The 15,399-nt window shown below is 39.7% G+C and overlaps 1 protein-coding gene across 1 annotated transcript; it reads left to right on the plus strand.

The window, feature by feature from the left end:
- Positions 1–13,415: 13,415 nt before the first annotated feature.
- Positions 13,416–15,390, plus strand: LOC118344029 (IN2-2 protein-like). Its single transcript, XM_035683766.1, has 2 exons — positions 13,416–13,690; positions 15,322–15,390. Exons 1-2 carry the CDS (start codon positions 13,472–13,474, stop codon positions 15,388–15,390), a joined length of 288 nt encoding a protein of 95 aa, XP_035539659.1. The 5' UTR covers positions 13,416–13,471.
- Positions 15,391–15,399: the final 9 nt, after the last annotated feature.

Genomic DNA, 15,399 nt, shown 5'->3' on the forward strand with positions numbered 1-15,399 from the left:
GTGTTTTTACTTGGGTTTGCAAAAGTGGGTGTTTTCCAATTTCAACTTTAATGGGCAATGATTCAATCAGGGTTTCTGATTACCATATTTGTCATTAGACATAGAAGTGGGTCAGATGCCTAGCTTGTCGTGGTCCGTGGTCCATGGAAAGACTCAAGCTGGCTTAATGCTGGGGTTCACCCCATAGTTTGGCTCCAATCTTGGCATGGGCTAGGGCATCCACTGAGGGCCATGGCCCCAACCCTTGGTATGTCAAGTGACAACTAATTTTAACATTACGTTTAAGTAGTGAGGTGATCTCAAATTATTTGTAAATAGTAATGATAAAATGGTGAAAATATAATGATAAAATATTGAAAAGTAGTGAATAGTAATAAAAAAGTAGTGAAAAGTAGATAAAAAATATTGATAAAATATTAAATAGTCGTGAGGTACCCAAACACAGCCTAAGGCTTGGTTTGGATGGCTAGATGAGATAGTTTTATCTCATATGGTCGGTATGGATGAGAGGGTTTTGGACATCCAAACGATTAGTATTTCATCTTTATTGCATCTATAAATTTTCAAACTCATCTGAAACATTTCTGACATGATCTGTAAAAAGCAGGTATAGTGAAAAGCATTGCCCAATTCTCAAACCCTTTTGGTGTCTTCCTACTTTTTGGCCCCCATCTCATATGCGATTTCTCCTCTTCACCCAAGCCTCTGTTGTCTTCACCGACTTCATCCAAGGGCAGAGGAACCTCAAATCTGCAAGACAAAAGGTACAATATAATTCATATACTTATTTATTACAATAATCAAAATTATTATAATTTATAATTAGAATAAAAATGACAAATTTCCTATATATAGAAAAATAAATAGATAAAAATATATTTTAAAAAAGAGAAACTATAAATTTCAGCAAACCACTTCCCAATATATTTTGGGGTTTAAATTATTTGGTAGAATAATAAATCTTTTAGAATAATATCTTTTAAAAAAGAGATATTATTTTTTGGAATTATAGAGTAATTTCCGCCAACAAATTTCCAATATATTTTGGAATTTAAATTTATTTATGATAGATTTTTTAATTTGTATAAATTTTATTTTTTATTAATATATTCATAACTATTATTCAATCATTATCAAATGATTTTCAATAATCGGTGGGAAACATGCACATGGATATTTTCCTCAAAGATAAAACATGCACACCATCAATTCTCGTGGAAAACATGCACACCAACATAACCATCAAATTTCCAATGGTGCTTTACAAGCGGATGTTATTTGAACACTTGTCTCACACTTCTTCCTTCTGACGCGGGGTGTGGCAGACCAACCATCGCCTTCCCCTTATATAAAGTCGGAGTTGGGGTTGCATTTCTCTTCATTACGCTGTAGCTTTCTTGCCATTCTCGTTTTTCCAATTTTTCTTTTCACTGCCCAACCTTTTTCCCACATTTACTATCTCATACACTGGTGGTGATCGCCTTTGAAAAATCTACTCAACCAGGTGTTTTCGGTGGAGGTGACACCGACGCTGAACCGTTGTTCTGGGGTAGCCGTTGGCGTTCAAGTGTCTCGGCGTCAATGATGGCCTCCCTAACGCTCACTTACCAGGTACCTGACTCAGTGTCTTTCGAGGTTCCTGGTCCCAATGAGGGGGCTGTTGATGCAGAGGGTCTTTCCAGTCAGGCGACCCTATTTTCTTCCATGTTTTTGTGTGGCCTGAGGCTGCCTTTCCCCCCGCCCTGCTCGTGACCTTCTTGACAACCTAGATTTGGCCCCTCCCAACTGCATTTGAATGCCTAAAAGCTTTTAATTTGTTGCAGTATTATCTGGCGGAGTGCTCTGCTAGAATTGTACCCAGATGAGGCAGACCATACCGGTCGTGAGTTCCTCCTTACCCAGAAAGTGTTGCTGCAAAATGGGAATGTCTGCAGTTTCAAGGCGATACACACCCTAGTTAACCTGGAGTCGAGGTATGGCAAAGTGAAGGACTGGTCTCCAAAGCTCTTCTTTGTGTCCGGCTAGGGGTGGGAGTTCCTAGTAGGCCAAGTGAGTTGTCGCGAGTTCCCTATTCAGACGAATTGGGGGAGAGCCCCGGAGGATAAGGCCGTGCATTCGTCTGCTACTTCCCATAGGGCAGAGCGCATTGTGGCTATCTGAGAATGGATGCAAAAGAACCCCGACGACATCTTCTCTAAAGTCTTTCTCTCGGAGGAGAGCTTAAGAGGTTCCCTTCCTCCCCTTGGCCACCTTCATTTTGATGATAGGGTGATCGAGGCCCTACCTTGGGTTGTTCCTGCCCGGAAGCGCTACTCAGACCCTTCTCCACTGGGTAAGGGAAAAAAACCTCTCCTGGAGGGTGCCTGGGTTGATAGCAGGCCCCCTTCTGAAACATTGAGTCCACCACGGCGGGAGTCAGCCACCCTAGAGGTCAGCCGCCCTACGGCCTTGGCGACTCTAGTGAAGGTGCAGATGAAGGGGCCAGCCGACGATCCCCCCGAGACTTAAGTGTCGGCCGCCACTATTAAGGTATCCATAGACGAGGTTAAGATGGATGCCCTAATCCAGAATCTCTTTGCAGTCAAGGTTCCTGGGCTAGCAGAAGAGAAGCAATGTTCTTCTTCGTAGTTTTCTCCGCCTTCTTCATTGCTCTGCCGTCGGTAGCCACTCTTTCGGGATGAGGCTATTAACGAGGGGCGGCGGCTGCTACTTCTAGCAACCATGCAGAGGTGAAGGGCTGCACGAGAGGTAAATCCCTTTTGGATGTTGTAGTCCACGCGGGTTCAAGGAGTCCGGTCACTGACCCGCCCATCTAGACAAAGCACCCAGAGGGGGGTGATTCCTCTTTGGATGTTATAATCAGCAAGGGTTTGGGGAGTCCGCATGATGAGCTGCCCCTCTAGGTAGAGTGCCCAACGAAGGGTGATCCCTTTCTGAATGTTGCAATTGGCTCCGATCCGGAAGGTTTGTGTGAAGGTCAAACTGCTCGTCCTCTGGTGATCGCGCAATCATGTGAGACAGAGGGCTATGTAGAAGTCATTCATCCTTTGTCCCAACTGGCAACTGGAGGGAGCCATGCAGAGGCCATCCGTTAGGTCATCAAGTGCTTGTCTGTCTTCTTCCATGAGGTTCAGTCGTTTCTTTCCTATCTGTTTCCTTTTTCTTGCTTTTTAGCCTCCCCTTACTGATTGTTTTACATCTACCCTTCTTTGTTCTTAGGGTACCTATCAACTAGCAGCTTTTATTGTGGACAGCCAAGAGGCCGTTGTGCAAGAAAACCTGAGGCTCCACTCGATGAATAACACATCCCTCCGTTGTGCCTGCTGTGAAAGGGAAGAAAGGGAGCTATTGGAGCATGAGCTGGAGTGGATTTGACTTGAGTTGGAGGATGATCACAGGAGGGTGAGGAAGCTGGAGGGCTGCCAGAAGAATCTGAAGCGGAAGGCAACGAAAGAGAATGAGCAATTGGAGCGGCTTGACCAAAGTCTTCGGGATGACTTATCCCAAGTGTAGGATGTCATCTTTCACCTTGATAGGCAACTGCTGGACCACATCTTAGGGAGTTTGGAGCTACGTTCGAGGTCTTTCACAAAATATCTATAGGGCCTTAACCTTGTTGACATTCCTGCCAATATTGCAGCCTTCAAATTTGGTTGCAACCTGGGGAGGAAAGAGATGTCTGACGCTTTTTCGAGTTCGATTATTCCTACTCCAATGGTTGCAGGGTTGAGGGATCCTTCTCCTGATGCTCCCGAGACTGGTGCTCCTTAACAGCTCCACACCTTAGCTTTTCAGGGTGCTGCGGCTCTGTTGTTTTGTTCTTCATTTTCTTTTTCTTTTGGCCAAATGTATGTACCTGCACTTTTTTACCCAAAGACTTGTATATAAAGTTAATTAATGAAAATACCTTGTTCTTTGTGTCTCTTTTTTTTCAAGCATTCTCCTTTCTTTGTTTTTGTGACCGGCCTGAAGGGAATCTTGGCCTAGGAGTCCATAGCGTTCCTATCCACACTGCTAGCCGGCCGTTCATCCGTCTGTGCTGTGCTTGTTTTCTTTTACTGGATAGTCTTCCTCGGGGCCTCCTTGTGGTCTTTGTTGACGACACCTTCCCAATTTAGTCATATTTGCTGGTTTTAGTCGTGCACCGTTGTAGTTGTTACTTTATTGGTTGTATCCAGCTATGTCTTTGGCATATTCCCTTTTCCACCATTTCATTCTTTCTTCCCGTGTGGTCGGCCTGGGTAGCTAGCCACAAGGTTTGTGGCCCACCCTGCCAATACCCGACCTATACCTGACAACCCTGCCAGCTGGTGGCTTCCCCATTCGAGCTACTTTCGCCGGTCTCTTTGGGGCCTCGACGACTTGTGCTAGTTGTCTTTATTTATCTTTTTGTCTTCCTATCACGTTTTACCCCACCTAACTCTTTTACTTTCCCACTTTATCCTTCCTTTAACCCCCAATCTTCTAGCAGGGCTGATCCCAAGACCCGCCGCAGGGAGACAAGATAGCCTCCAACTTGACTTGGCGCTGGACCCACTCTTTGTTTGTAGCGAAGGTCGGGGTATGTATTCGGGTCACCCAAAGGCTAAACCCTCTCTCCTCCCCTGGAGGGTCTGAGTGGCCTTTGGCTCGACTCATCCCTGTTATTCCGGGAGGTAATCTTTTGGGTAGTCTGCAAAAGAACCCGCCCTCACCTGTTGATGCTTGTGAGGAAGGTAAATTTTTTTTATTTCGGGTAGCTGAGGACTAACCCGCACTCTATCGCAAGAGGGACAAGACAACCTTTAAGCCTACCTTTCCCTGTGATATCCCGCAGCGAGGTAAGTTCAGACAGCGATATAGTTGATCTGCACTTCGCCGCGATAGGAGTCGGGATAAGTTGTTTGGATTGCCGGGGGGCATGACCTGCTCTCCATCGTGAGAGGGGAAGAAAAGCCTTCGGTCTAGTTCTCCCCTTTGGTCCCACAAGAGATACGTTGTTCGGGCAGTTTAAGACTGGACCCACACCCGCTTGTTGATATCGCAATGAAGGTAAGTGTATCCCATTCTTTGTTGCTGCGGAAGATGAGATAATTTATTCAGGGAGTCGTGAGGATGGGATACAATTCATGGCAAAAGACCATATTTCTTGTAGTGAATTTTTATATTTGCTCAATACATCACTAACATGAAAGTCTTTCACATTGACTTACATATTCTGTATATATATTTACACATGGATTTGTGTATATATATATATATGTACATAGTTGAATTCTTTTTTCTTTTTTGTCAGTAAAAAAAATATGATCAATATTTTGGGTAAATGAGAAATAAAATAAAATAATTAGTACATGTCATGGAATGTAAAATTGATCAAGACGTATATGAAAGTGTTGATGTCTATTAGAAATAAATATATCATCCCATCTCTAGAGAACAAGTTCCCTATTTTAGATGCCATGAATAAATGAAGAACAACAGAATATACATGCATATCTTGCATGCATAAGCAAGCGTTATAGAGGGCAAAACACACACACATAAGCATATATAATAAGCTTATATATAGAGGCAACACACACTAGGTCTGGGTAAAACTTTCGCCCACCAACCTCTGTCTGAGCTTAGTCGGAGTTTGCAGAATTTGGAGTCGGAGTCGGAGGAACTCCGACTCTAGCAGTCGGAGTCAGAGCCCATGCTGGCTCGAAAATCCGATCTCCGAACTCTGACTGTTGTTAAAAAAAAACAGATGAACAAAACGACATCTTTCCACTTGAAGTGGAATTCAAGTGGAACGACATCGTTTCGTGAAGGAAGGGCGTCCAAAACCCAGGACCCCCTTCTTCCCCCCTCATTTTCCAAGTTTCAGCTTTGAAGGGTTCGGACACAGCAACTTTTAACTTTCGCTTACCTCTGAATGCCTTATGCCGTCACCTTTAGCCATCGTTTGTGACTCTACTGTCACCAGAGTAATTGTAAGAATGATTTCTAACTTCCTCCTCCAATAGGTTTGTCATTTTGTTGATCTTCTGTGTAATTGTAAAATGTCATTTGTGACTCCCTTTGTGAAATGTGTATGATTTGTTATTCATTTCAACTTCTTTGATGTTTTCATTTCAATGATTTTAATTTTTAGGCTGTTAAGTTTAAGAATTGAGGGATTTAGATTTTGTAAATATTGGATTTTTTGTTCCAAGTGAGGTTCGCTCGAGTGGCGCTCAAGTTTGGATCGAGCGAACATCACACAGATTGTTCGATCGAGGCTTCGCTCGAGTGTGGCTCGAATGAACATCGCACAGATTGTTCACTTGAGCCTTCACTCAAGTTTGGTTTGAGTGTGGCTCGAGCGGACGTTCATTTTTTGTGTTTTATTCATTTTTAAAACCACAAATACGACTAGACACATGTTTTTTCATTTTCAATGTGTTTCAAATTTGAAGATAATTATCATAACATTTAAAATGACAATTGTTTGTTAATTGCTTCAAATTATGGATGCTACACGATCTCATTCTCACCGCGAGTCTCCACAAGAGGATGACGCATTGCCGTTGGTGTCACCAATTGGTACTTTAGCCCATAGACCCTTATCTAGAGCAGCTACTTCCTGTGCAAGTAGTCGAATCCCAATAGATCTAGAAGACGTAGATATACTTAATGAGGATGAGGAGTTGATGAATGTTGAGGCCGATCCACCAGCACGTCGGAGTCGGAGGAGGGCACTTCGAACTCCGTCGGAGCCAACCCCTATCTTCAACATCACAAAAGGAGTTCTAGGGACGATATCTCCTCCAAAAGACAAACCTTCGAGATCTATTATACAGTGAGGATGAGAGACTATAAAACAAGCTTATTATAGTGGAGTCTCCCCTCCCCGAACTCCTGTGGACCTAAGGCTAGTGTCAAACCATGTAAATCTGGGTCTCATTCTCTTTATTTTTCTTACATTTATTTACTGCTCACCATCATGGATGTACGGGGGACACCATACAACCGAGACGGTGAGACCACATTCGATGGCTGTGTTTTTACGAAAACGATATATTAAGAGCACTCACAATAGATGCTCTATCATACATTTTCCTTTAAAATATAAAGGAATGTTCTAAAAAAAGCTCTCCATTGAATCTTCCATTTTAAAGACATTTTACATTTTGCTACAGTTAACCTGCTACATTTAGAGGAACTTGTTCATCATTGTAAATACCATTAATTAATTGTTCTCTCCTCCTATTGAGTTTCTCTTTTTCTTCAAATTATCTTTATTCTCATTTTAGACACTCTCTCTCGTTCCCACACTTTGTTCTTTGCTTGGCGCCAAAGACAACCAGAGCCTTCCATCTTCCTCGACTTCACTCTCCGACTCCATCATCGATCATCCATTGTCTTTGCCTTCAAGCTTTGCTCTCACGACTTAGCTAAACATTTGCCATTTTTTACCCTTTAGCGTGTACTGATTTAGAGTAGAAACTAGTGAAATACTTTGGCTTTTTGAGAATCTCTCTCTTTGTCTCTCACTCTCTCCAAAACGCCACAAATTTTTTCTTCTGAATATGGGTCTAGGAGTTTGCGTGGGTACATAATTGTGGAATTTTACACCATATAGAGAGAGTTTGCATCTATGGATTTTCTGGGAAGAAAAAACTTGTGCTTTCAGTTTCTGAAACCCAGAGACTCAAAAATTTGTGCTTTCATAAACCCACCTCAAAAATCCAGTAACAATAACCTGGGTATAAATGTAGAGTGAGAGAGAGAGAACACAAGTAATTCGTAGTCCGTTCCATTACAGACTTGAGAAAAATGAAAATCCCACGAACCAAACAGACACACGAAATCAATAAACAACATAGTAAATGAATGAAATACCTGAGAATTACTAAATGACACGATCTCCCACCATTTCATCAGATTTTTGGGATTTCCTGATGGGTTCTTCGGAAAGCTTTTTTGCTTCTCAATGGAAGAATGGTTAATTTGAGATTAAGATTCACTTTCCTATAAGGCCTTGCACTAAGCTAAGTCCATCCTCGATCCTTCCATTATGTAATCTCTCTTTTTATTTTTTGAATTAATTTATATTTTAATTTAACTTATAAATTTAGATTAATTTAAAATATAACATAATTATATGACATTGTATATGAGGAGATATTGTAAATATAAAAAGATATGAAGATATTATTGATAATTAGAAAAAATATTTAAAATAAATAAATAATATAATATGAAAAATAATATGAAAAATAAATAAATGAATTGATATATGGTATATTATAAAAGTCAATATATTAAATAAAAAAAATATATTTTAATAATATATTTTAAAAGATAGAATAAAAAATTCGAGTGCTCTAAGGGAGATTTTAAAAATGGTATGTTTCCTGTTAAGGATAGTCCCTCTGCTATGGAAACTTCTGTTATGGAATCCTGCAGCAAATCATGCACATCATCCTCAAGTCAATGCGGCAAGAATACTCAAGAAGGAAACAAATAATCTTTTGCTTGTTTTAGAATATTCTGTCATTAAGTCTCTTGATTGTAATCCTACCAATTCATAATATAAATAAAGTCTTCATCCTACAGCAAACGTTATGCTGAGGAGTTTCTCATTTGTTTGTTTTACTTTTATACAAACCTTATCATGGTATCAGAGAATGCCTAGGACTTGCGTCTGTCTCTCCTTTTTTTTTTTTTTCTTTCTATGGAGCCTCAGTCGTCATATCCTTCTCCCCTGCCTTTTAACACGATGGTTCATATGTTAACCATCAAACTCAGCTCCACAAATTATCTGCTCTGGAACAGTCAATTTTTACCTCTCCTCTCCAGTCAAAATTTACTCAGGTATGTTGATGGTTCTAATCCTTCCCCACCATCTACTGTTCTCGATGGAAATAATACATCCATCCCAAATCCTCAGTATTCTACTTGGCATCAAACTGATCAACTCATTCTTAGCCTAATTTTTTCTTCCCTCACGGAAGAAGCCATGACTGAAGTTCTCGGCTTAACATCTGCCTTTGAAGCTTGGCAAACTCTTGAAGCCTCTTTCTCTCATAAGTCCAAAACTCGAGAAATTCAATTAAAAGATGAACTCCAACTGATGAAGAAAGGCACTTGCAGCGTTGGTGATTATTCCCACGCCTTCAAAAATCTGTGTGATCAACTTCATGCTATGGGTCGTCCTGTTGATGAAATCAATAAGGTGCATTGGTTTCTATGTGGATTAGGGGCTGAATTTTCTTCTTTTTCCACAACAATGATGTCTCAAACACCAATGCCCCTGTTGAAGGATCTTGTGCCAAAAGCTCAGAGTCATGATTTATTTGTTAAATCTCTTGATTCTCAAGCAAGACACCTCACTGCATTCACTGTACAGCGAGGAGCCAGGCAGTTCTCTTGTGGTGCCCGTCGTGGTCGTGGTGATGGACGCTCTAGCCGTGGTCGTGGATTTCAATCCACCAACTCTCACAATAATTCTCGGTCTCAACACTCTTCACCTCGTCCACCATCTTCATCTCGACCTACCTGTCAGATTTGTGGCAAACTTGGCCATGTTGCTTCTGTTTGTTGGGATCGCTACGAGCATTCACAGACTGCTAATGTAGCTGAAGCCTTCTCCTCTTGTTCACTGCAAGATTCTCTGGATTCTGATTAGTATACTGACAGTGGTTCTTCCTCTCATATGACCAATGATGCAAATCAACTACCCAGTGTTTCTCCTTACTCTGGCTCCGATCAAGTGGTTGTTGGCAATGGTGCCTCCCTTCCTATAACACATACGGGTTCCCTCTCTCATAACTCTCCCTCTGGTTCTCTTCTTTTCAAAGATGTTCTTGTTGTTCCCTCTCTCACCAAAAACTTAATTTCCATTAGTAAGTTAACTTCTGATAATCATTGCTCAATTACTTTTTCTGGTTCTGGTTTTACTATGCAGGACCTTCAAACGGGAGTGGTGTTGGGAATCGGTAGTCTGAAACATGGCCTCTATGTTCTTCATCGTGCTCATCGTGCCTTCCTTACCTCCTTGCGTGCCAACAATATTCAAGCTCCTTTTGATATTTGGCACGCTCGTCTGGGTCATACGGCCACTCGCACTGTTGACACTCTCACCAAAGATGGTGTTATTTTTGTTTCTTCTTCTATGTTATCTACCAATTTATGTAATAGTTGCCAATTAGGCAAAAGTCATCGTTTGTCCTTTTCCATTAATGAAAAGCGTAGTTCTCTTCCTTTTGAATTACTTCATTGTGATCTCTGGGGTCCCTCTCCCATTACTTCTTCTTCTGGTTTTCGCTATTATGTTATTTTTGTAGATGATCATTCTCGCTTTACATGGTTCTATCCACTTTGGCAAAAATCTGATTTCTTTCCCATCTTTGTTAAATTTCATAATCTTATTCAAACTCAATTTTCTCACAAACTCAAAATCTTCCAAAGCGATGGTGGTATAGAATTTACTAATCATAAGTTTTGGCAATACTTGTCCTCTTTTGGCATTGACCATCGTTTCAGTTGTCCCTATACGCTTGCTCAAAATGGTCGTGCTGAACGCAAACATCGCCACGTAACTGAGACAGGTCTCACCCTTCTTTTTCATGCTCATGCGCCTACCTCTCTTTGGGTTGAAGCCTTCTCTACTGCTGTGTATATTATCAATCGGCTTCCAACACCAACTCTCCAAGGTCAATCACCCTTTGCTGTGTTATATGGTATGTCACCCTCCTATACTCACTTTCGCACATTTGGTTGCTTGTGTTATCCTTATCTTCGTCATTATGCTCCACACAAGCTTGCTCCTAAGTCCACTTCATGTGTCTTTGTTGGGTACAGCTCCCTGCATAAAGGTTTTTGTTGTTTGGATCGTCAAACTCAACGCATTTTTGTCTCTCGTCATGTTGTATTTGATGAAACTCACTTCACTTTTGCAGGAACTACTTTAGTTTCGCCCAGCTCTTTTCGTGATTTTCTACTTTTCCCTAATGCTCCTAACTCTCTGCCATCATATTCTTCTAGTCGTCCCTCTTTTTCTTCTGCAGGTTCACCACCATCCCCTACTACTACTTCCTGCATCCCATGTGCTGCTGACTATCCCCTTGTCGTGCCTTCTACATCAGTTTCTTCACCACCAAAGGCTGCTGTCACTTCTGCACCTACTGCACTTTCTGCACCTGCTGCCATCTCTGCTCCTGCTTCTATTTCAGCAGCACCGCCATCCTTTAATGCAACTGATCTCTCTTGCAATACTCATCCCATGACCACTCGGTCAAAGTCTGGTATTTCCAAGCCCAAAGCATATCACAGTGTCATCACTTTGCCTCAGACACACTTTTTTCAATCATTAACTGCATTGAAGGAACCTCATGGCTTCAAATCTGCTTCTAAACACTCTGAGTGGGTCTCGGCTATGGATGAAGAAATTAAGGCCTTGCACTCTAATAATACTTGGTCTTTGGTGCCTCGCCCACCCAACAAAAATGTTGTTGGCTGCTGTTGGGTCTTTCGTACCAAGCTTCTTCCCAATGGTTCTGTTGAGCGCTATAAAGCGCGCCTTGTTGCTAAAGGCTATACTCAACTTCCTGGTTTTGATTATGATCAAACCTTTAGCCCTATTGTGAAAGCTGCCACTGTGCGTTTGATTCTTTCCCTTGCCATTTCAGCAGGTTGGTCACTGCGTCAACTAGATGTCAAAAACGCTTTTCTTCATGGCACTCTCAATGAGGAAGTTTATATGGATCAACCTCCTGGCTATATTGATCCACGCTTTTCTCATCATGTTTGTCGTCTTCAACGTGCTCTTTATGGTCTTAAACAAGCACCTCGTGCTTGGTTTCAAAGGTTCAGTAATTTTTTGCTTAAATTTGGTTTTGTTTCTAGCCGAGTTGACTCATCATTATTTGTGTATCACACATCTGCTGGCACCATTTATCTTCTCCTCTATGTTGATGACATAGTTGTTACCGGCAGCAACTCTCAACTTCTTACCAATTTTCTTGCTCGTCTTAGCACTGAATTCGCCATGAAGGATCTAGGGGCTCTTCATTATTTCTTGGGCATTGAGGTTCAATCTACTTCCTCTGGTTTATTTCTTAGTCAAACAAAATATGCAATTGACATTCTTCACCGAGCAGCCATGACAGATTGCAAACCCGTTGCTACTCCTATGGTCGTTGGTCGAAAGCTCACTCAAGCTGGTTCTCTCTTCTCCAATCCGACTCTTTATCGATCCATTGTTGGGGCTCTACAATATTTGGTCATTACTCGTCCTGAGCTTGCCTATAGTGTCAACACAGTTTGTCAGCATATGCATGCCCCTACCGATGATCATTTCCGTGCCGTTAAGCGTATTCTACGCTATGTAAAGGGCACTCTTCATTTTGGTTTGAATCTCTACTCTCATTCCTCTCGGTAACTTCTTGCTTATTCCGATGCCGATTGGGCTGGCTGCCCCGACACTCGCCGCTCTACATCTGGTTATGCCATCTATCTTGGTCCGAATTTAATCTCTTGGAGTGCTAAGAAACAGCCCACTGTTTCCCACAGCAGTGCAGAATCTGAATATCGATCACGTGCTTTAGCTGCTGCCGAAGTCACCTGGCTCACTCATTTGCTCCATGATCTGCATATTTCTCTCCCGGCTCCTCCAACTATTTTCTGTGATAATCGAAGTGCCATTTCCATGTCGGCTAATCTAGTCTCTCATGCTCGTTCCAAGCATATTGACCTCGATTATCACTTTGTTCGTGAGAAAGTAACTGCTGGACTGCTATGTGTTAATTTTGTTCCCTCTAATCTTCAGATTGCAGATCTGTTCACCAAGAGTGTCTCTCGGTCTAAATTTCTTTTCTTTCGGTCCAATCTTTCCATCTCGCCTTGCCCCACGGTCAGCTTGCAGGGGGGTGTTAAGGATAGTCCCTCTGCTATGGAAACTTCTGTTATGGAATCCTGCAGCAAATCATGCACATCATCCTCAAGTCAATGTGGCAAGAATACTCAAGAAGGAAACAAATAATCTTTTGCTTGTTTTAGAATATTCTGTCATTAAGTCTCTTAATTGTAATCATACCAATTCATAATATAAATAAAGTCTTTATCCTACAGCAAACGTTATGCTGAGGTGTTTTTCATTTATTTGTTTTACTTTTACACAAACCTTATCATTTCCAAAGTTAGAAACGTAGGCTCTTACGTTAGCAAACTTTGATTATTTCGCTTCATGTCCTTTTCAGTGTTCACCATCCCCACTCGATCCCTTCCCCTGTGACAAGTGTAGTATTACGCTTATAATTTATTCATAATTTATATACAATTTTAAATATAATAATATATTTTATTAAATTTAAATCTATCAAATTTAAAATAATATTATTTTATTAAAAAAAGATATTTTTAAATCTAGTTGTGACAATGGCGATGATGGGCATTTCCGCCTCCATCTTGCATATAAACTGTGTTGGTCAACTGCCTCAGTTAATGCTCACACCGATCGAAAATGGCGCAAAGAGTTGGGAGGATAAAGCTGGGTTCTCAGGGACTGGAGGTGTCGGCGCAGGGGCTGGGCTGCATGGGCATGTCCGCTTTCTATGGCCCTCCCAAGCCCGAAGAAGACATGATTGCTCTCATCCACCACGTCGTCCACACTGCCGGCGTTACCTTCCTCGACACCTCCGACATCTATGGCCCTTTCACCAACGAAACTCTCCTGGGCAAGGTACCGATGCCTTTTAAGCTAAGCTAGCTAGGTCCGTCCGCGCAAATACCTTTTCTTATGATATTGTGTATGTGTTGGGTGCTAATTTAAAAGATCATTAACATTGGATTAGTTAAATATCTTTTTATCTTTAAATTTAATAAATATCATCCATATTTACTCTATATTAAATTAGTTAAATTGTTTTCATTCAAATTATAAGCTACAGTAAATTTATTCTTCTTTTCAAATATAAAAAGAATTATAGCAACTCTAAAAGTATTTTTTTAAATTATTATATTATAGATATGAGATTTTTATTCATATGAAATTTTACCATCTATATATATACATATGAGATTATTATATTATAGATTATTAGATTGTGAAAATAAAAATGAATATAATTTTTTTTTGTTAGAGGTTATTGAAGATTATGAAAATAAAATAAAAATTAATTAAAAAATATAAATAATAATATTTTATTATTATATAGAGTGTGATGACTAATCCAATGTAGACTTCAAGTTTTGAATGATTAGCTAAAGGTAAAAAAGTTACATATTAGTCAAAATTTGAAGAATAGGATGGACAATTCAATGCTAATGCTCTAAGATGGAAAATGTTAGATCTCCCGCTGGGGTCTAGAGTGTGTTTTTATGTATTTTTTAAAATTGTTTTTTATATAATTTTTTTTAATAATTTTAAATATTTTAAAAAAAAATCATAATATTATTAAAAAATATTTTCTTAATCATGATGTAAAATAAAAAAATTATAAAAAAAATGATTTTTATAATTTTTTATTTTACTTCGTGATTAAGGAAATATTTTTTTAATAATTTTTTTACTTTCTGATTAAGGAAGTGTTTTTTTAATAATATTCTAAATTTATTTTATTTTTTAAAAATATTAAAAAATATTAAAAAATCTATATAAAAATAACTTAAAAAAAAACATATATAAAACAACACTACATTCCCAATGGGAGCTCCCAGCGAGAGCCCCCAGCGGGGGATGTAACACTACTCTTTATAAGATTTGTATGTTTTTAAGACATGTATTGATATTATTTTGAAATAAAGGTGGGGTTTGGATAGAAGATGTGTTTCATTTTATTTCATCTAATTATTTTAATTTTTTTAAATTTTTACATAAAATATAATAAACAATTCAACTTTTTAAAACTTTAAAACAATAATAATATTAAAAAATTATATTCTAATAATATTTTATTCAACTTTCATCTCAACTTATCTCTTCTCAACTTATTATCCAACCGAAATCATAATTTTTCTTTATATATATAATTTATCCAACTATCCTGAAACATAACTGTACCAAAATATTCTATTTCAATAGCTCAACCGAACACCCAAACATAATTCAAAACTTTGAAAAAAATGCATCATCTTTAAATTCAATTGCTTTATTTTATACCGGGCCGCCCTATCCCAATGAAAAAGGGGGATATTCAATTTCAACGCCCAAAAATTAAAAAGCATGGAACTGAGACCACATTCGATGACTGTTTTTACGTAATTGATATATTAAGGGTGATTTTATAAAGAATACGTATCCAAAGTTCGTAACGTAGGCTCTTACGCTTGCCAACTTTGATTACTTTGTTTGGTGTCCTTTTCGCTGACCAGGCCCTCACGATCACATCCCAGCTTCGCCTCCATCTTGTATATCAGAGTAATGTTAAATATAAATTCTAAATAGATAAA

Source organism: Juglans regia, chromosome 12 (assembly GCF_001411555.2).
Source record: "Juglans regia cultivar Chandler chromosome 12, Walnut 2.0, whole genome shotgun sequence".
NCBI lineage: Eukaryota > Viridiplantae > Streptophyta > Magnoliopsida > Fagales > Juglandaceae > Juglans > Juglans regia.